The sequence below is a fragment of the Eptesicus fuscus genome, chromosome 7 (genome assembly GCF_027574615.1).
Source record: "Eptesicus fuscus isolate TK198812 chromosome 7, DD_ASM_mEF_20220401, whole genome shotgun sequence".
Classification (NCBI taxonomy): domain Eukaryota; kingdom Metazoa; phylum Chordata; class Mammalia; order Chiroptera; family Vespertilionidae; genus Eptesicus; species Eptesicus fuscus.
The window spans coordinates 88,507,451-88,530,012 of record NC_072479.1 but is presented as its reverse complement, the minus strand read 5'-3'; the positions used below and the strand labels follow the sequence as shown (position 1 = coordinate 88,530,012).

General features: G+C 38.6%; 1 protein-coding gene across 6 annotated transcripts in view; it reads left to right on the top strand.

The window, feature by feature from the left end:
• The window catches only part of NR2C1 (nuclear receptor subfamily 2 group C member 1), a 63,639-nt gene that overhangs the window by 5,014 nt on the left and 36,063 nt on the right, over positions 1-22,562 (top strand). For all 6 annotated transcript variants that reach the window (XR_008556657.1, XR_008556656.1, XM_054719362.1 and 3 more), the window contains exons 2-9: positions 6,046-6,119; positions 7,344-7,574; positions 10,608-10,689; positions 12,697-12,876; positions 15,498-15,645; positions 15,741-15,831; positions 20,178-20,362; positions 21,550-21,715. Coding sequence is in view for 4 of the 6 variants with exons in the window: in XM_054719362.1 (XP_054575337.1) it covers positions 6,066-6,119; positions 7,344-7,574; positions 10,608-10,689; positions 12,697-12,876; positions 15,498-15,645; positions 15,741-15,831; positions 20,178-20,362; positions 21,550-21,715 (1,137 nt within the window). In the remaining 2 variants the exon portion in view is untranslated. The remainder of the gene's footprint in view (positions 1-6,045; positions 6,120-7,343; positions 7,575-10,607; positions 10,690-12,696; positions 12,877-15,497; positions 15,646-15,740; positions 15,832-20,177; positions 20,363-21,549; positions 21,716-22,562) is intronic.

Below are 22,562 nucleotides of genomic sequence, written 5' to 3'. Positions count from 1 at the left end.
CATCCAAGGCTTGCCTGCATCTCGGGCCGGCCCTGGGCGGCTGGGGGGCTGAGAGGACTGGGGGACTCCAGAGGCAGGCGTGTGGCTGAGGGGACTGGGTGCCACCATCTTGTGGCTGTGGACGCTGCCATCTTTGAAGGTGTGGCAGTCAATTAGCATATTCCCTCCTTATTGGCTGTGGGTGTTGTCATCTTTGTGATGGCATGAGGGTCAATTAGCATATTCCCTCTTTATTAGATAAGATTCCTGGTTAGCTTAATGAGAGAAGTAGGTAATGATGAAAAAAGGATTCTGGAATGAGTGGGCTTCTGGTCAAGATGTCTGTGTAGGTCATTGATGGCGAACCTATGACACTCGTGTCAGCACTGACACGCGTAGCCATTTCTGATGACACGCAGCCGCATGCCAAGGATGAAACATTTGCTGATCCTGAGGATGAAACATTTGCGACTAGAGTCTTGGAGTTAGTTTTTTCCTCAAAGTGACACACTACCCGAGTTATGCTCAGTTTTTTGGCAAAGTTTGACACACCAAGCTCAAAAGGTTGCCCATCACTGGTGTAGGTAAATGCTGTGCTTTTATACTCCACAACCATTTCAAAAGTACAACTACACTACAGAACAGCCATGATTTAGAACCGCCTGAAACTGAGCTGAACGGAAGTCCTATAACTAAGAATATAAAGAAGAAGCCACATCAAGACTGGTAGAAGAAACCCTAGCTGGTTTGGCTCAGTGGATAGAGCATTGGCCTGCAGACTGAAGAGTTTCAGGTTCAATACCAGCCAAGAGCACCTGCCTGGGTTGCGGGCTCGATCCCCAGTAGGGGATGTGCAGGAGGCAGCCGATCAATGATTCTCTCTCATCATTGATGTTTCTATCTCTCTCTCCCTCTTCCTTCCTCTCTGAAATCAATCCTCCTATCTAATAATAGAGTAACATGTAAATTACCATCACTCCGCTATGCCCACGATTGGGCGGCGGTAGGCTGGGGGGCGGGACTCGGGGTGGCCTATCCGGCCATTGAGAGGCACGGATCCGCTGCCACTGTGAGGGGGGCTACCCTGCTGTTGAGAGGCGCAGGGGGTGGGACTCCCGCCCCCTGTGCCTCTCAACGGCAGGGTAGCCAGGTGTCTGCGGCAGCCCCCCTCAGCGGCCGTTGAGCGGCGCAGGGGGCGGGAGTCCCACCTCCTGCGCCTCTCAACAGCAGGGTAGCCCCCCTCAGCGGCCGCGGACCATCAAAAGTGGGGGAGCTGGGTGCCTGTCTGCTCCGGCACCAGGCCTTTCAGAAGCCTCCGCCGAGCCGGAGGCTTCTGAAAGGCCTGGTGCACCAGTGGACAGGCACCCAGCTCCACCGCGAAAAGCGAAAGCGTGTAGGGGACCCTACACGTGCATGATTCAATCATGCACTGGGCCTCTAGTAAAAATATATTTAAAAATTAAAAAAGACTGGTAGGAGTGGAGGATCAGAATGGGCTGGTCCCATACTCAGATGTGGTGAATAAAAATAAATATCTCAGCTGCAGAGGTTACCTCTGAAGATCAAGGGGTCCCACCCCCACACCAGGCTCCCCAGCCCAGGGTTCCTGTGTCGGGAAGAGAAATCCCCATAACTTCTGCCTGTAAAAACCAGCAGGGATTGTGGCTGAGTGAGGTAGAGAGCAGCTGGAGTCCCATGCAGTTCCTCAAAAGGTCCTGTGCACACTTACTCAGACTTGCTGCTTCTGAGCTCCAGCATTAGGACAGCAGCTTGAAAGCAACCAGGGACTATATGGGGAGGAACTGAAGTATCTGACATCAGGGTGAGAGCTGGAGGAGCAACTTTCTCCCAGACAGAAGTGCTGGCAGAGGGACACAAATTGAGATATATAATCACTAAAGTAAATATTCCAGTAAACTTTACCTAAGTACTCTTTTACTAAGTAGTTTGGATTATATGGGTCTACTAGAGGCCCAGTGCACGAAATTTGTGCATGGGGGTGTGTGTCCCTCAGTCCAGCCTGCACCCTCTCCAATCTGGGACATCCCTCTCACAATCCAGGACTGCTGGCTCCCAACTGCTTGCCTGCCTGCCTCCCTGATTGTCCCTAATCACTTCTGCCTGCCAGCCTGATCACCCCCTAACCACTCCCCTGACAGCCTGTTTGCCCCTAACTGCCCTCCCCTGCCAGCCTGGTCACCCCTAAGTGCCCTCCCTTGCAGGCCTGGTCACCCCAACTGCTCTCCCCTGCAGGCCTGGGTCCCCCCCCCAACTGCCCTTCCCTGCAGGCCCGGTTGCCCCCAACTTCCCTCCTCTGCCGGCCTGGTCACCCCTAACTGCCCTCCCCTGCAGGCTTGATCGCCCCCAACTGACCTCCCTTGCAGGCCTGGTCCCTCCCAACTGCCCTCCCCTGCTGGCCATCTTGTGGCGGTCATCTTGTGTCCACATGGGGGCAGCCATCTTTGGCCACATGGGGGCAGCCATCTTGTGTGTTGGAGTAATGGTAATTTTGCATATTACTCTTTTATTAGATAGGATAGAGGCCTGGTGCACGGGTGGGGGCCAGCTGGTTTGCCTTGAAGGGTGTCCCGGATCAGGGTGGGGTTCCCTTGGGGCATGGGGCGGCCTGGGCGAGGGGCCTGTGGTGGTTTGCAGGCCGACCACGCCCCCTGGCGACCCAAGCGGAGGCCCTGGTATCTGGGATTTATTTATCTTCTATAATTGAAACTTTGCAGCGGAGGCCAGGGCTACGGGAGCTTGGCTTCCTCCATCACCGGGGGGCAACCCAAGTCTCCTGCTCTCTCTAGCTCCGTGGCTGCCGCCATTTTTGTTGGGATTTATTTATCTTCTATAATTGAAACTTTGTAGCCTTGAGTGGAGGTCTGGGCCCGCCAGGGTGTGCGGAAAGCTTGGCTTCCTCCATTGCCGGAGAAACCCAAGCCTCCTGCTCTCTCCGTGGCTGCAGCCATCTTGGTTGGGTTAATTTGCATACTCCTGATTGGCTGGTGGGCGTGCCTTGTGGGTGTAGCGGAGTGATGGTTAATTTGCATACTACTCTCTTATTAGATAGGATAAGGCATAATGACTCTAGACAACTGTAGTAGTGCAGAGGGTTTATATAGTGAGAAGTAGAAAGTTGCTTTGTTGGGTCACAAAATAGAATCCCTCAAAATATAAGTATGTTTATATTTTTTGAAGAGCATACATAGCTTTAGTCAGATTCTCTAAGAAGTTTGTAACCCCCAAAAGAGTGATGAATCCATTGCAGTTTCCTGCTCTTCCTTAACAGAAAAAAACACAACACACACACCTGAGTATCCCGGAATTCAGTACTCAAGAATACTCTTCCAGCAATATTAACATTAAAATCCATTAGCATTGTTACCTGTAGCATTGCTAATGACAGAGTATACAATTAAGCCTGAACCAATACATGCATACATACACACACATGTGCGTCACATAGTAATTAAAATTGTAAAGGAACTAACTTACTCAGTGAAAAGTAAGTCTTCGTCCCATCCTGTTACCAGATTTCCAGTTCTCCTTGAAGGTAGTCACTAATCTTTTCTTATGTGTTCTTCTAGATAGCTTTCCCTTTTCTAAGTAGCATTTTAAAACTTTCTTTACATAGATCTTGCACATGTTTTATTAGATTTATGCCTAAGTGTTATGACTGAATTGTCTCCCCCCTAATTTATATATTGAAGTTCTGATCCCAGTACCTCAAATTGGGATTGTATTTACAAATGTAGTCTTTAAAGAAGTAATTGAGTTAAAATTAGATCAGTTAGGGTGGCCCCTAATACAATTTGATTGTTGTCCCTATAAGAAGAGATTACAGCACAGATATAAACCAAAGTGTAGCCATGTGAAAAAAAAAAAAAGATGAACATTTACAAGGCAACGAGATAGGTCCCAGAAGTAACCAATAATGCTAACTCAGACTTGGACTGCTTGTCTCAGACTTCTAGCCTCCAGAATTGTGAGAAAATTCATTTTTGTTGTTTAAACCACCCAACCTGTGCTACTTTGTTATGTCAACTCTAGTAAACCAGTACAACTTTTAGTACTCGGAAGTGGGGTGCTGTTATAACCTGTATCTAAAAATTTGGAACTGGGAAATGGGAAGAGTTTTGAGATGCATGCTAGAAAAAACCTGGTTTGCCTTAACGAGATTGTTGGTAGAAATATAGATGTCAGGCAGTTCTGGTGAGAGTTCAGGAAGAAGAGAACTGTAGAAAAAGGTGCTGTCATTTTAGAGATATATACATGTATCATAAACAGAATGTTGGTAGACATACATTAAAGGTGCTTCTGATGAGACCTCAGAAGAAAATGAACGTTATTGGAAACAGGAGGGAGGGAACCTTGTTATAAAGTGGCAAAGAACTTGGCTGTGTTGTATGCTAGTGTTTTGTATAAAGTAGAACTTGTAAGTGATAAGCTCAAATATTTATCTCAGATTTCTAAGCAAAGTGTTGAAGATGCAGCCTGATTTCCCTTTGCTACTTATAGTAAAATGTGAGAGGAGAGATAAATCGAAGTTATTAAGAAATATAGAACCCAAAAGTTGAAGATTTTAGAAAATACTCAGCTTATCCATATTGCAAAAAAAGGAGAAAGCTTGTTCTGGAGAGACTACCCAGGTTTGGGTGTAACTGGGCAGTCATTTGCTAAAGAGATTATGGGCATGTGATATATTGATCCAATAAGTCATCTCAACAGAAGCCAGGAATAGAGATCGTTTATCCAGGAGAGATTTGTAGGGGACTCTCTTGGATGGCTTGCACCACCACGAATTGCACGGAACAAGATTTTTGAGGATCTTATACCAGCAGAAATGCTGCCAAGCTTGGACTAAAGAGGACACAAATGAGATGAAATAAAGGCAGGCTCTTGGACTTCTGGGATTCTACTGGATGGGCCAGTAGAGCTATGCAGTTTTAAACATGTGTTATCCTTCAAGAATAGGGAAGAAAGTGCCTCAAAGATAGGTCAGAAGTTAGCAGTACTACCACTGCTACCATGGGCCCAGAACACAAGGCCCAGGGAGCAGCATTGTCTCCTCTGCTGGTTTCAGAGGTTGAGGCCACTACTTTCCAGTCTAGTGAGAGTTGAATAATCATACTAAATATTGAACATTGCTTTTTAGCACAACTAATTGAAGCATTTATAATTTTAATAAAAGTAATCAAAAGAAAAACAATTCAGATAATTTGACAATTAATATTAATTATAATTGACCAATATTAATGAATTTATAACAAACAATATCCTATATAATAAAAGCATAGTATGCAAATTGTCCCCTCAATTGGGAGTTCATCTGGGAGTTTGACCAGGGGTCGGGGCTGGCTGGGGGAAGGGAGGGAGGCCCTGGGGAAGAAAGGGAGGCGAATTTCGTGCACTGGGCCTCTGGTATAATATAAAGCCAGAAGTAAATTTTATATTCTTGACTACCCCGTATAGAGAAAAAACAAGTCAACGTCAACTTATTAATCTTACAGGCTCTCAAATCCATTTGAAGACAGCTTTCCATTAAATTCAATTAACTTTAATATATAAGAAATTGCCACTAATGAAGAATGATCATTAGTGAAATGATTCTAGAGAAATCTTCCATCCTTCTGAATGAATGAAATTATTTTGTCAGTTTTTATAATATTTGATAAAAGTGTATTAAATGGCTACAGTGATGTGTTTGTTTACAGATAGGATTATCCTTGTTTAAGTTCATAAATTCCTAATCTGTAGTAGAATTCTCCTGTTCAGACTTCAGTATCTTTGAAAAGTGAAATTCTTTGGTTGAATAGTTTTTTTAATAGACATTTTCAAAATATATAAAAGCAGAGAGGATAATTTTATGAACCCATGTGTAAACTTAACCCGTCTTCAGTAACTGTCAGTGCATGGTCAATTTTGTTTTATTTTTTCCTTCCCACCCTCACCCACCTAACTGGATTGCTTTGAGGAAAATCCTAACATATAATTTCATTTCTAAATTCTTAAATAAATATGTTTTATGGGTATAATTATAAAAAATTATCTTTTTATTTTTGGCAGGACATTTTGGCAGTTAGATCATGGCAACCATAGAAGAAATTGCGCATCAAATTATTGAACAACAGATGGGAGAGGTATGGTTAGTTTATAGTTTATTCCCTGGTTCACCGAACTACAAAAAATGTATATACTAGGTTCTGAAATACAGTGATAAAAGATGGCAATTTTGTCCTCCAAATTCCTCAGGCCAAAATTTTAGTCATCCTTGACTCTTTCCTTACATTCCACATCCAGTCCATTCAGCTCATCTTGTCACCTTTCCTTTCTTAAGATATCCCAAATTCAGGTGTCCCCACCTCCCCAGTATGGCTACTTCCCTGTTCTCAGCCATTATCTCTGCCAATATATAATGCTCAAATATTGCCAATATCTGTGTACTGACATCCTTTCTGATCTCCCTTAATTCTACTCTTGAACATTCACAGTCTAGTCTTCACACTAAATCTAGAATGATTCTTTTTGAAAAAGATCCTGGCACTCCTCTGCTTCATAAACCCTCCAGTGTATCTCCATTTCACACAGTAGAAAATCCAGAACTTGTAAAGCTTTATGAGAACAAAAACTTTTATTGCTCTATTTTAGGACCCAGTACAAACAGTGCTTTGCAACTAGAATACACCCAATGTATGCTTGCCTAAATGGAGGGTGAAAGGGAAGGGGAAGGAAGGAATCAAAATAGTGAGGTCTGACTGTTCTTACTATTGTACCTTTATTTATTTTTATATTTGTTTATTTCTGTAAGATAGGGTTTCATGGAAGTAGAATTGCTAATTTAAAAGGCGTGTATGTGTATTATATTGAATATATATGTGATGAACTGGCAGCGGCAGTTCTTGGGTGACACACCCCGGAACCAGAGAGGAGAGAGCCTGATTCCGGGGTGCGTCACTCGAGAACTGCCCTCTCGCAACCCGGGACCCCTGGAGGATATCTGAGAGCCAGTTTCGACCGGATCCCCACAGGCCAGGCTGAGGGGGACCCCACCTGCTGGAGGGACCCTGCTTACTCTGCAGAGCCCTTCGAGCCGAGCCATGGTGCTGCCCCAGGTGTGGCTGGCCAGGGAGGGACCGAGGGAGGTTGGCTCCAGGGCATGTCCGGTCCATCTCGCCCAGTCCCGCCCCGCTGGCCACCCTCTAATTAATTTCCTTTCCATGTGCATGAATCCATGCACCAGGGCACTAGTATTGAATATATGTGTGATGGGTATGCTTTTCCAGCTTTGTCTGAAGGTATGACAAAATTGTGTTCTTTGAGAGAGAGAAAATTGAGTTGATTTGATTATTACACGATTGTGTTAGGTTGTTACAGAGCAGCAAACTGGCCAAAAAATCCAGATTGTGACAGCACTTGATCATAACACACAAGGCAAGCAGTTCATTCTGACAAATCACGATGTCTCTACTCCAAGCAAAGTCATTCTGGCCAGACAAGATTCCACACCTGGGAAAGTTTTTCTCACAACTCCTGATGCAGCAGGTGTCAACCAGTTATTTTTTACAACTCCTGATCTGTCTGCACAACACCTCCAGGTAAATAACCATAGCATGTCTTTGTATCTTACACTTGAAAAGAATTAAAAAGCATGTCATAAGTATGCTCTTAGTTACATACAGTAAGGTCCACTCTGGCAAGTTTGGCAGGAGGGGGCTTAATATAGAATATAAAGAGCTCAAAGAATTGTTGGGGGGCTGAAGAAACAGTTCTAGGTCAGGTTTCCAAAAATAACTACTGCAGCACACTTGAGAACTACTTCTAAGATACCTGCTGCTTCTGCACAGTTAGGAAACTGTCAGATCAGGAGCATCTTCTGTGGCTGCAGTTTCTAGGACCAAGCTGCCTTTGCCTTGAACCAGCAGCATCCATATTAAGAAGTTGGTATCATAGCTGCTGTCTTTGTCAATTAGCCTTTTCTGTTGTCATCTACATCTTCGTTTTGATAAAGCAAGCCATTTACTCTTTGGTCTCCTTTAATATTCGAACTCAGTAGTGTAGATTAACTTTACATTGTGTTAGTGTTAATTTTTGCTAGTTATATATTATACTTCAAGAGCCAGTTAGGGCTTTTACACACTGCATGCCTATGGTTATGTAGATATTTTTACTGCTGGTTACAATTGAATACAAATACAATGAACCATTAAGTTTGCCTCCAGAGAGATTTTGGGTGAGTGCCCACTTAAAATTGGATTCCACATTTTTTTTAATGAAAAACTGATCAAAGAAAATTCCTTTCAGGATTGAAAAACTCCTAATTCATAAAATACAAAATCTTGCCAATGTATCCTGTTGGATTTTATTCTTTCAGTTACATCATTTTTAGAAACTGCTGAGGTAGAAAATGGATAGGAGTCACTAAAAAAATGTATAACATTATACATACCCTAATTTCTTTATTTTATTAACAAATTTGATTTTTTTGAAGTTTTACATTAATAGAAATATAAGCAGTTAGTATGCAGAGTTCCCATATAACCTCCCAAACACAGTGTCTCCTGTTTTAACATTTTGCATTAGGATGACACATTTGTTATAATTAATGAATTAATATATATATATATTTTTTAAATATATTTTATTGATTTTTTTACAGAGAGGAAGGGAGAGGGATAGAGAGTTAGAAACATCGATGAGAGAGAAACATCGATCAGCTGCCTCCTGCACACTCCCCACTGGGGATGTGCCCGCAACCAAGTTACATGCCCTTGACCGGAATCAAACCTGGGACCTTTCAGTCCTCAGGCCGACGCTCTATCCACTGAGCCAAACCGGTTTCGGCATAATGAATTAATATTGATACATTATTAACTAAAATAGATATTTTTCTTTCCCTGATTTTTATCTAGTATTATTTTTGTCTCAGGATACCATATTGCATTGAGTTGCCATATCTCCTTAGATTCCTCTTACCTATGACCATTTCTTATACTTTCCTTGTATTTGATGACCTTGACAGTTTGCGGTATACTGGTCAGGTAAAGTGTAGGTTGCCCACTCTGAGACGTTGGCTTATATTTTTCTCATGTTAGATTGGGGTTGTGGGTTTTGGGGAAAAGGATCACAGAGTTTAAGTGCCATTTTCATTACATTATATCAAGGGTACTTACTATCACACCTTATGACTGGTGACATTAACCTTGATCTCCTGGCTGAAGAAATATGTGTCAGGTTTTTACTCTTTAAAAAAATTTTTATTATGAACGTGGAAGTAAGATTGGTATTTTGACTACTTCATGGATTATTACTAAGGGCAATGAAAGAGAAACAAGTATAGGATGGAATTTCTTGGACCAAGAAGATTTGATTTCTGGTCTAACGACCTAAGATGGCATATCATCAAGTCCCTTGCCCTCTCAATATCTCCTCTACCCTTAGAAATAAGTAGCAGATAAAATATTAACACCTTTTGCAATAGATGTACAATTGAGGAAAAGAATGATATTTGTCTTAGGCGCTTTCAAAGGACATCTAATAGAATTTTTTTTTAAAGATTTTATTGACTGATTTTTATGGTAATATAAAAATAAATGATAGCACTATAACATAACAAAGGACAGCTATTTTAAGAACTGTTTAAATTTTTTAAAATCAGAATTACTTCCGAAGGCATTCACACCCTTAAGAGAAGAAAAAGAGTCAAAGTAGAGGATTACTTTGTGGGTTGTTTTAAAACAGGGGAAAGGTGTTTACTAAATGCTATATCACATTTTTGGGATTGAAATTAATTTGTTCACTTTTCAAAAGATTGAAAGAAAATGATGAAAAGGTTGAAGGATAAGCCTAAAAGAAGAAACTAGTATTTCTTTACCAGGATTAGTTGTACTTAGTGATGAACTCTTTATATAATCAAAAGAGGCTTAGTAATTTACCCAAGGCTATTCCACCTAGTCCCACTAACTTGCTACCATTTATCAGAGTCCACGCTCTCAACCACTATACCTAGCCCAAACTTAAGACAGCTCATTAATAAAAAGTTTATTTATACCTTTGTCTATCAGTTATATTTCCATAATTATAAAGTTAATACATCAACAAAATATTTTTCTTTTAAAAAAATCTAGTTATTTTTTTATGCCGTCATAGCATATTTTAGTCATGTCATTCCAGTGGAAAGGTTCTAAACTTTTTATTTATTTACTTATTTATTTATTATTATTATTTTTTTGGTTCTAAACTTTTTAAAGACAAATGTCATGATAGGATTGATAACTGTTGCGAAAATTTGACAAATTCCATATGCATATTAAATGCTTAATCTGTGAGATGCATTAAAAACTACTTGTGTATTCATGTGTTTAACAGTCGTTTACTTGAATTAAGTTGTTATGGACAAATTAAAAAGGTATTCTTACTGTTGTTGCTTCTTATAACATTGAAATTTTTACCTATATGTTAAGAAAATTACAAATAGTTTACTTGATATATTCATAATAATAGAGTTTAAAGTTTCAAAATAACTTAAAAAGGAAGCAAAAAGTAAGACTGAATGTTCTTTTTTTATATGAAAGCATTACTGAATAATAACATGGTTGTGTTTTGTTTTTGTTTTGGGGAATTTACTTTAGTTCTTAACAGATAATTCTTCTTCAGACCAAGGACCAAATAAGATTATTGATCTTTGCGTAGTATGTGGAGACAAAGCATCAGGTAACATTAAAAATAATTTCCTGTATGTGTTGTGTTGTTAAAATAACTATCACACTACCATGAAAGTAAAAAGAAAAATAAAGGCGCATGTAGTTTTTATGGTTCATATTTGTAGCTTATGAAATTTAACTGATTTTTCCCCAGAGCTTTTTATTCATGTAAAGATTTTTCTCTTTAATGCAGTTTAATTTGATCTGTCAGTGAAAAAAATTTATATTTCAAAGCATTATGAAAGACTGTTACCATTTTATGTTGTTGTTAATCCTCACCTAAGGATATTTTTCCCATTGATTTTTAGAGAAAGGGGAAGGGAGGGAGGAGGGGATGAGAGAGAGAGAAACATTAATGTGAAAAAGACACATCGATATGATTTCCTCCCACAAGGTGCTGATCATGGCCAGGAATCAAATTTGTATGACCCAGCCCTAAGTGATTTGGCTCAGTGGATAGAGTGTAGGCCTGTGGACTGAAAGGTCCCAGGTTTGATTCCGGTCAAGGGCATGTACTTTGGTTGTGAGCACATTTCCAGTAGGAGGTGTGCAGGAGGCGGCTGATCGATGTTTTTCTCTCATCAATGTTTCTGACTCTCTGTCTCTCTCCCTTCCTCTCTGTAAAAAATCAATAAAATATATATTTTTTTAAAATTGTGTGACCCTTTGGTCCGAGGACCGACACTCTAATCACTGAGCAAACTTGCCAGGGTGACAGTTAAACTTTTGAAAGTAAACTGAAGGCGTGGAAATTATTTTTTAATGTGGACACCAATTTTGTCAGAGAATTGGCAAAAATTAGTGTGATCCTTGGTAATATAGAACACTAAGTTGGTAACCTACCTGTTGAGCCCTGTTCTCATTCTAGCAATACAGAATAACTTGAATTATTGAGGTGGGAAAATCTCTGGTTAACCTTTTTTTTAATGCTTTGCATAGTCCAGCAGGCATTTCTCCAAACCTGTTACTAGTATTCAGGGCTATGTCATTTTAGCTCTGGCTATTGTTACCTCATGCTAGAAATACAAACCAGTGTTCATTCGAATGTATTTATAAGTGCCAGTGTGATATAATTTAAGGGCCCAGTTTGTTTTCTTTAATTTTCTTTAAACTAGCCCATAGCTTAATTACAAAAATCTCCACTAGAGCTTTACTTAGAGTGTGTTCAGTTTGTTAATAGATGTTGTACCAAAGAAATGGCTTGTGAAATGATAGGCTAATCAGAGCACTACAGATGTTTACAGAGATTTAAAAAATGAAACCCACAGTGGTACATTCACACCATGGAATACTGTGCAGCTGTAAAAAAAAGAAGGATCTCTTACCCTTTGAGACAGCATGGAAGGACCTGGAGAGTATTACATAAAGTGAAGTAAGCCACTCAGAGAAAGACAAGTATCACATGATCTCACTCATATGTGGAATCTGATGAACAAAATAGATCCATAGTCATAGAAGCATGGAACAGACTGATGAATCTCAGAGGAAAGATAGGGGTACGTAGGGAGAATTTAACCAAAGAACTTATATGCCTATATGCATAACCCATGGACACAGACAATAGTGTGGCGAAGGCCTGGGCAGCGGGGTCAATGGGGAAAGAAGGGAGGACATTTGTAATACTTTCAACAATAAAGATAAATTTAAAAAAATAAAAACAAATTTGGTGGACAAAAAACACGAACTCACAGTGAGGAAGGATGATTATAGTTCAGATACTAACTGATACATTCTTTTTTTGGAGCATAGTTTTTAGATTGAAATATGCAGTATATAAAAATTTGTGATATCAGAAGTGAAAATAGTTATTACGTTATAAAATTAAAAACACTGGCATTCTTTAATATATCTTATCAGAGAATATGGTATTTTCATTTTCTGTTTGGTAACTCCTAAGCATTTTTTTCATGTCATAAACTCAAAAATCTCAGTTTCATCTCAGATATGATGTTTAAAGGGAATGGGGTTATTTCATTTCTATTCTAAAATATATGACTTCTAAATATTTTGTCTCTAGGGCGTCATTATGGAGCAGTAACTTGTGAAGGCTGCAAAGGATTTTTTAAAAGAAGTATCCGAAAAAATTTAGTTTACTCATGTCGAGGATCTAAGGACTGTATTATCAATAAACACCATCGAAACCGCTGTCAATATTGCAGGTTACAGAGATGTATTGCGTTTGGAATGAAACAAGACTGTATGTATTAGCTTTAAAGGAGAAAATTAAGAATTCAGGCAAACTCTAGAAGTATGTTAAAATTAGCACATTAAAACGTCAATTTTAATATGCTTTTTAATTTACAGTTTTCCAACTAAAAGTATAGAAATATATACATGTGTATTTTTAATTCACTCAACAAATAGTTTTTGAGTGCCTATATGCCAGTTGTGTATTTCTAGTTTGAACATGGTAAAAAAAAGAAAAAAAGTTTCCTTTATTTCTATCAATTTAGTCAATTTAGACAATTTAACTAAGTTTAGTTTTTGGTAGCTATTATTGATTAAGCTCTAACTATGCCTAATAACTTTATTATTCTCACAGCAGAATTCTATTCAGTAGGTACTACTGTTACCTATTTTACATTTGAGTAAGCAAATTTGGTAACTTGTTCTAGGTCACAAAACTATTAAGTGGCAAAACTTGGATTTGAATATTGGTAGCTTTCAGTGCACAGAAGGATGCTCGACCATCTGAGCCCCACTGGCCAGGGTTTGACTTAGATTATCCTATCTAATAAAAGAGTAATATGCAAATTGACCATCACTCCAATACACAAGATGGCCGCCCCATGTGATCAAAGATGGCTGCCCCCATGTGGACACAAGATGGCCGCCACAAGATGGCCAGCAGGGGAGGGCAGTTGGGGGCAATCAGGCCTGCAGGGGAGGGCAGTTAGGGGTGACCGAGCTGGCAGAGGAGGGCAATTGGGGGCGACCATGCCGGAGGGGAGAACAGTGGAGGGGGGGGGGATCAGACCTGCAGGGGAGGGCAGTTAGGGGAGACCAGGCCGGCAGGGGAGGGCAGTTAGGTATCGATCAGGCTGTCAGGGGAGTGGTTAGGGGCTGATCAGGCTGGTAGGCAGAAGCGATTAGGGGCAATCAGGCAGGCAGGCTGGCAGGCAAGCAGTTGGGAGCCAGCAGTCCTGGATTGTGAGAGGGATGTCCGACTATCTATTTAGTGGGATCGGGCCTAAACGGGCAGTTGGACATCCCTCTAGGGTAAGGTGACCAGATTTTAAGATTGGTAAAGCGGGACACCATTGACCAGGGGGTGGGAGGGGTAAGGGGGTTCCTTTTTTAAAAAAATATATTTTTTATTGATTTTTTACAGAGAGGAAGAGAGAGGGATAGAGAGTTAGAAACATCGATGAGAGAGAAACATCGATCAGCTGCCTCTTGCACACCCCCTACTGGTGATGTGCCCGCAACCAAGGTACATGCCCTGGACCGGAATCGAACCTGGGACCCTTGAGTCCGCAGGCCGACGCTCTATCCACTGAGCCAAACCGGTTTCGGCCCGGGGCGGGGGAGGGGTTCTTGATTAAAAATTTGGTCTATATTATAATCGCTTTTGGTTTTTTTAATAAAAGGAAATTCACTTCTTAGATCATTGTTGAATTTGCATCCTCTTTTCTTACTCATTATGTTAAAAATCTAAAAAAAATAATTTAAAATTATATTATGTTGTTATATACATATTGCTTAAAAACACAGTAAGTAGGTACATAATTACATGAACATATTTTATTGTTATTTTATAAATTAAATTAATTTGATTGTTATAAAGTAACTATATTTTAAAAATTATTTTAATCCTATATTTCTTTCTAAATAATAACAATACTAACTTGTATTATATTTCCTCTGAATTTGCCATAACGTAAGTCATAAGTGTCACTTTCAAGGCCGGCGCTAGACTTTTTGCCGCCACTATAAAATATAAATAATACGAGTACTGTCTGCTAAATTCAAGAAAATTTATGTATTTATGAAATAAATAAATAAATTACTTACCTAAATTATCTGAATAGCTGATTTGTAATGACATCACTTGTTTAGCTTACTAGCACGCAGTACGATGTGTATCATCTGAGAGACAGTTACAAAATGTTTTTGTCGTTGCCAATCCCAAAAAATGCCATTGTTCATTAAGTCCAAACAATGGTGGTCGAATTCTAACAACTGATCAACAATGTGAACCTTGATAAGCAGTTCTCAACAACAATTATTTCTTATTATTAAAGTTTAACATTATAAAATTAACAAAAATAATATGAACCTCATATCCTGGCTAAATAGCCACATGGCTGCCGAAAACCGTATATTCCCTTCCAGTTCTCCCGCCGTTCCCTAGCTTGTCGTGCATTCTTTCCAAAAATCGGGACTTTTTTAAAACGCCGTGGGACGCGGGACAAATTGTTAAAAATCAGGACTGTCCCGCCAAAAGCGGGACATCTGGTCACCTTATTCTAGGGGTCCTAGATTGGAGAGGGAGCAGGTTGGTCAGAGGGACACACACACACCCCGTGCACGAGTTTCGTGCATTGGGCCTCTAGTAAAAAATAAGAATTCATCTATATTTCTATCACAGCAGTGACAGAAAGAGAAAAGAATTCAAAATGGCCACTTTTACATTAACTATTAGTTTACTAAAGCAGCTTTGTCAATTTGCAAATAATTTCTAAAGATTGATGGTTGGTTATCTTTGGAGTTAGTTTATAATAACCCTGTTTTCAGTTAGCCGCATTGCTGGCCTAGAGTTTACATTTATAATTGCCTGTAAATTCTGCGTTGTGACAGTCTACCACATTTTTGTAGCTGTTCAGTGTGAAAGAAAACCTATTGAAGTATCAAGAGAAAAATCTTCCAACTGTGCCGCTTCAACAGAAAAAATCTACATTCGAAAAGACCTTCGAAGCCCATTAGCTGCAACTCCAACTTTTGTAACAGATAGTGAAACTGCAAGGTGTAGTAAATACAACAAACAAAACATTAAGTAGCTGGTCATTTGTTTTTCTTCCCACTGAAACTAAGGCTGAAATTTGTTCTTATTTGTTACAGGTCAGCAGGACTGTTAGATTCAGGAATGTTTGTGAATATTCATCCGTCTGGAATAAAAACTGAGTCCTCTATGCTGATGACACCAGATAAGGTGTGTTTAGTGCAATTAATGTAAAAATTAAACATTTTTAAGCTTTTAAAATGGTTTCCTTTATTTCTATCAATTTAATCAATTGATTTGGTCCTCAATATTCCCTATTATAAGTTGCTTTTTAAAAAATATGTAAATTATCAACTGTCTCATAGTGCCAAATAACAAAACTAAAACAATTTAGTTAAGAGTTCGATGTCCTTTATTCAAGGGGAAACAACCCATGCATTGGGAGAGAACAGTGTCTCTTTGTGAGCAGTGGAACACTCTTCCCCAGGAGAGTTTGGGCAAGAGTGAGTTTTACAGAGCATTAGAAGCAGCAGTAAGGAAAACAGCATGATTGGCTGCAAAGTCAGGGATCTCCTCCTAAGGCCTGTAGGTCCTGTTTTCCTAGGGTTAGTACAGAGTACAGGCTGGCTTAATTTAGATTTGTGACAGGTGGAGCCACTGGAGCATCCTCCATTTTGTGGATCCCAATACTATAGGAATTTATCAGTAGAAATATTATTCGACTAGGACAGTTGCAGCTTCGGTGTGAAAGTGACAAACATTAAAAAGTCTTCCAGATTTTTTCATCCTATCTAATAGAGGGAATATGCTAATTGACCCTCATGCTGTTGCAAAGATGATGGTGCCCACAGCCAATAGGAAGGAATATGCTAATTGACTGTCCCGCCCTCAAAGATGGTGGTGCCCACAGCTACATGGTGGTGGCGCCTGGTTCCCTCAGCCCTGCCAGAATGGCAGGCGCATGGCAAGGCCGGGCTTGCCCCACACGCCTGTCTCCAAGTCCTCCTGTCCCCTAAGCCCCCCAGCCGCCCAGGGCCAGCCTGAGGCGCAGGCAAGCCTTGGATGGTGGCTGCCCAGGCCCACCTGAGGCTCAGGTAACCAGGGCCGGCTGAGGCTTGCGCTGCCGGCAGTGGCAGCAGCAGAGGTGTGATGGGGCATCATCTTCCCCTGATCGCCTCACCTCCCGCCCCTGAGTGCTCCCGGACTGTGAGAGGGGGCAGGCTGGGCTGAGGGACCCCCTCCTCCAGTGCATGAATTTTTATGCACCCGGCCTCTAGTATTGAAATAAAAGTCATCATAAATAAGTATTTATAATAAGTGAAAAATTTTTAATATTCCTACTCAGCCCGTGTAGCTCAGTGGTTGAGTGTTGACACAGGAACCAAGAGATCACCGGTTCGATTCCTGGTCAGAGCACATGCCTGGGTTGCTGCTTGATCCCCAGTAGGTTGGCGTGCAGGAGGCAGCTGATTGATGTTTCTCATCAATGGATGTTTCTTTCTCTAACCCTCTCCTTACCTGTCTCTCTTAAAAAGATTAATGAAAATATTAAAATTTTTTTTAATATTTCTATTATATTTCACTACAGATAATATAGTACCAAGAGAAATTCCTAACACACCTGACTCAAATCACCGACTTGAGTTAAGAGTAGGAATAGGATTGCAAGAGCTCTCATTATGTATTCAAGTCATCTAGGTTCTCTTAGAGATTTGGAGCAGCTCTTTATTGAGCAAGGGGTCTAAAGGAATAAAGGTTTGTTTATTTAGATTGAGTATTTAAAAATTCTGTAGTCTTCAGAAACCTTTTATGAGAACAAAAAAAATTTCTCCTGAAGACTCATTTGTGAAAACAGATTTTAGGGAGCCTATGACTTGTTTCTCTTAGCCTGTAATGTGATCTGGTTTTATATACCATGTAAGGTTCTTCATCCTATTTATGGTCAGATTTGTTATATATCGCTTAATACTTTAAGGCACTCTTTTTTAAAAAAATTTTTATTGAGTTCAGAGAGAAAGGGAGAGGTAGAGAGAGATAAGAAAAACATCAATACAAGAGAGAATCACTGGCTGTCTCCTGCACACCCCCTACTAGGGATTGAGCCTACAACCCAGGCATGTGCCTTGTCCCAGAATCAAACCAAGACCTCCTTGTTCATAGGTTGACACTCTTACCGCTGAGCCACACCAGCCAGGGAAAGGCACTCTTAATACTTGTGCTCTTGAGTCTAATTTCAGCTGCCACCTGCTAGCTGCATAACCTTGGGCAAGTTATTTGACCTCTCTGTCTCATTTTCCTTTTTCATCGGTAAAATAGGGATAATGAGAGTGTCAACCTAACAGATCAGGCTTTAGCCTGCTGCTACTAAGTGATGAGATTTGGCCTCTTACCATATATTTTGGAGTTAGGAGATTTAGCCTTGTCTAAATGATTCAAGGTTAGATTGCTACTTAGAATTTTATTCGTATATTAACTCCTTTGGGAAAGGAAAAGAACTAAGTTTTGTTGAGAAATGACTATTTGTCCAGATATTGTGCAGTCTATATATCTTTGTATTAAATTGTAATACCAACCTTGTGTGGTAAGTTTCTGACAAACGGTCCCCAAACTTTCAAGTCACAGGCTGAGTGAGGTCTTTCCACATTGCCCAAGAGTGGCAAAACTTAAAATTTTATTTACATAGACCTGTTATGAAATGGAAGAGACTAGATGTGTTTAAGTTTTAGTTGAAAAATGTTTTAAAAATTTTTTTTTATTTTTTTTGGTTAATCCTCATCCAAGAATATTTTTCCATTGATTTTTAGCGAGCATAGAAGAGAGAGTGAAAGTCAGAGAGAAACATTAATGTGAGGGAAACACACCGATTGGTTGCCTCCTGCACAAGCCCTGACCAGGGCCTGGGCCGGGGAGGATGCTGCAACCAAGGTACGTGCCCCTGACTGGAATCAAATCCAGGACCCATTGGTCCACAGGCTGACGCTCTATCTACTGAGCCAAACTGGCTAGGGCAAATCTTTTACTCATATATAGGAAGGCTAAAGCAGAATGGTTAGGAACATGGGTTTTCCCATCAGACCTGGCTTCCCACCCTGCTTCCCCTATCTACTGCTGGAGTGACAATGGATAATTCTTATCATCAATAAAGGGATGATGATTCCTATTTCACAGTGTTGTTGTTAGGATTAAATAAAATATATAAGTAGTAATCATGCAAGAACTCAATAACTGGTGGGTTGCTCAGTAAATGGTTCTGGGACCATTCATTCATTTGGGGAGAACTCAAAAATTATTCTACTTATTCACCAAAATTGATTTCATATAAACTAAAGAATTACCATAACAAATGAATCACAGAAACATGTATTCTCTTAGGATTAAGAACACTGAAAACAAAAACCATAAAGGAAGAATAAAAATACCATTAAGGGATCCTGTCAATACATCAGAGAAGGCAATTGAAGGCCTCTCAGGTTAGGGTGGAATAATTTGAACATTTAAAAAAGAATGACTAATGGATTAAAAAACACCAAATATATAAAAATAATATGAATTTAAAATGATACTCAAAACTCACTATCACCATTAGAGGTTGCTATGACATTGACTTAGTGCTCTACAGATTGGAAAATAAAAGAAGAATCAAGCACTTAACTGCCTTTGCTGTACAAATTATATTTCGGGATAATCAGAGTTAAGGAAAGTTGTTTTTAATAAGCTAATTAATACATAAATATATACAAATATATGCACCAGTAACAAAAAGAAAAGCTGAAGGCAAATGGGAAAATAATGTAATGTGTAAAAATAGCCCAGTATCTTAAATATTTAAGATTTTTGAACTGTACATTTCCTAGTATTTAATATACAGTGCCTGGTAAAAGTTGGCATCCTAGGAAGTGTTCAATAATACTTTTGCATTTTTTCCCTCTCTTCACTAATAATAATTTTATTACATTCTTTTTACTTTCTATTTTATGTTTTGAAAATTATAACAATATCAGAATTTAAAAAGGATAATCTAATAGCCTTTTTTTTTTTTTATCCTCACTGAGGATAAGTTCTTATTGGTTTTAGAGAGAGAGGAAAGGAGAGAGATAGAGGCATTGATGTGAAACATTGATTGCCTCCCATACTTGCCAAACCGGGTTTCGAACCCACAACCTAGGTATGTGCTGTGACTGGGAATTGAACCCAAAACCTTTTGGTGTACAGGTTGACTCTCCAACCAGTTGAGCCACCTGACCAGGTAATTTAATAGCCTTTTAAGTGACTGTGACATGGATGGATAGGTGAGCCATTAAGTGCCTTTTTTGATTTGAAGTAACTTTTGTATAACATTTTGTTGTAAACATAGGAAATGTACCTGATGTTTTTAAACATGTATTTTCCTCAACAAGCTTCTAAGTGCTCACAGCTCTTTGATTTTACTTTTTAAATTTCATCTTAGAGTACTTTTATTTTGGCATTTCATAATCTATAATTGGATATTTCAGATTTAAAAGTTTACAGATACCTACTTGCAGATTTAATTTTTCTTTTTTCTTTTTTTTTTTAAGGCTGATTCATGTCAGGGAGATTTAAGTACATTGGCCAGTGTGGTTACATCTTTAGCAAATCTTGGAAAAACTAAAGATCTTTTTCAAAATAGTAATAAAATGTCTGTGACTGAAGGATTAAGTAATGGTGATACCTCTTTGTGTGAATTTAATCAAGAAATTCATACCAACGGTGATGTTTCAAGGTAAGGTCTGTTTTGATCTTGTGTCCTTTTGTTTAAGTGTCCTTTAGTATTTCTTAAGATATTTTTATGTTGAATACTATTTATAGAAGTTTCAAAAAACCAATATTTCTTTAGGTTTAGAAAATGTAAGGCATAGTCAGTTTTAACTAAAAAATTCCATTCAATGTAAAATGTTTTCCAGCAGGCTACATTATAAATAATGAGCAATAAGTGAATATTATTATATGTTAGAAATGTAGTCATAAAATTCAGGAATTTTTTCCCCACTAAAGATGATCATTTGGGTCTGAAATTTCAAATTTAGTTTAGTTGTCACATTTTATCTTCTGTGTATTTAGAGTTAACCATTTATCTTTATTAGGGACTCATGTTCATTTTTCCCATTAGTTTTTAGTGATGAGATAGAATTAAAAACTTAGTTAAATCAAATTTTTAAGTTACACTTCAGGAAACTCATCAGAATTCTATTTTTCATTCTCTCAATATTAATACTTAGTATGTAGAAACCAGATTTCTTTAGGCTTTCACATTCTTTCCATCACCTCAAATATTGAAGAAACTTCATTTAAGAATCTCATTAAGTACTTTGTTGAACAAGAGGTTTCAAGTAACTCTAGAAGGCATCTCATTAGAAAATATGGAGAACTACTTTGAATAATTATTTATTAACATTAGTTAATTATTTGCTATTCTAATCTCAAATTCTTACCGTTTAGATGTAGCTGTATAACCACAAGTTTTAAAATATTCTCTGAATTATAAAATAAAATTAAAACCTAACTTTATGTTGTGTAGAACACAGTCAAATCAACGTAAGTTCTAGCCCTTGTTCTTTCTAAATAACTGCTATATGTAAAATGAATGAGCTGGTATCTTGTAACAAATGTATAACTTGTAAAAGCATATTTTTATACCAAAGTATAAAAATTATACCTCCTTAATTACATAAGATTTTTTTTAAAGACTAGTTCTCTGATAATACATTAATATATTTTTTCATACATATGAAGTCTAATTTGTTGCTTTGGAGAGTCATAGATATCACTGAAATAGAATGTTCAGTGATACACCAAAGTTTTATTTCCTAAACAGTTTTTAGGCCTAAATCTTAATTCCAGAATTTTATATAGAATTTTAATTTTATTGTGGAGATGGCCAAGCTCACAGCTTCTGATGTCTCCTTATAGGGCATTTGACACTCTTGCAAAAGCATTGAATCCCGGAGAGAGCACAGCCTGTCAGAGCTCAGTAGAGGGCATGGAAGGAAACGTACACCTAATTGCTGGAGACTCAAGCATAAATTACATCGAAAAAGAGGGGCCACTTCTCAGCGATTCACATGTAGCTTTCAGGGTATTTCCATATGTATATATATTTTATAATTTTTATGTTGTATTATCCATTTTGATTTTAATCTTTCTTTCAAAAATCAAAGTATATTTGTTGTGCTTTTAAAAGTCAGAAATATCCCTGATATATATGAATTCAAAACAGCAGCTAAAACATATACATCTGCCTACATAAAATAATGGCTTAATAAATCCTGTTTCTAAGACATAGTTATAATATTCATTAATGGGTTTTAAGTTTATAAAAGTTAGCTTTTAGAACATTTATACATACATTGTTTCTTTTTTGACATTAAATATTGGCAATCATGATCTATCAAATGCACTGGTTTGTTCAATGCCTCACTACTATTACTTTAGTATAAACCAGTATCTAAGACTCAGATACTCTGCTCTTATCAGAGTAACTGCAGAGAACTCCACTTATTATGTATTACCCCAATTAGCTAGCTCTCAGAATCATTTTAAGAAGGTAAAAATCATTTAACACATTTTAACTTTGTGTTAACTTTTAACACTTTAAACATTTTGGAGAAGGTACATTTGTAACTTATTTTCTGCTCCCCTAATATACATAAATTTATGATGGAAACTTTACATTTAGAATACTAGGAGTAATACATATAAAACATTAGAAAATACTTGATTTGTAATACAGATGGTTGTCATTCAGCTGTAGATATGCTGACTATTGAGACCCTAATTAAGACCCAGCTGTTTTTGACCCTCCATTTTAACCACTTTGTATCTTTGCTCTGCCATCTAGCTGTGAATACTGTTAGCAAATTATATGCAGAGTGTTTGGAAGTATGTAGGACATTTAACAATATATAGTAGTTCTGGAATAACTG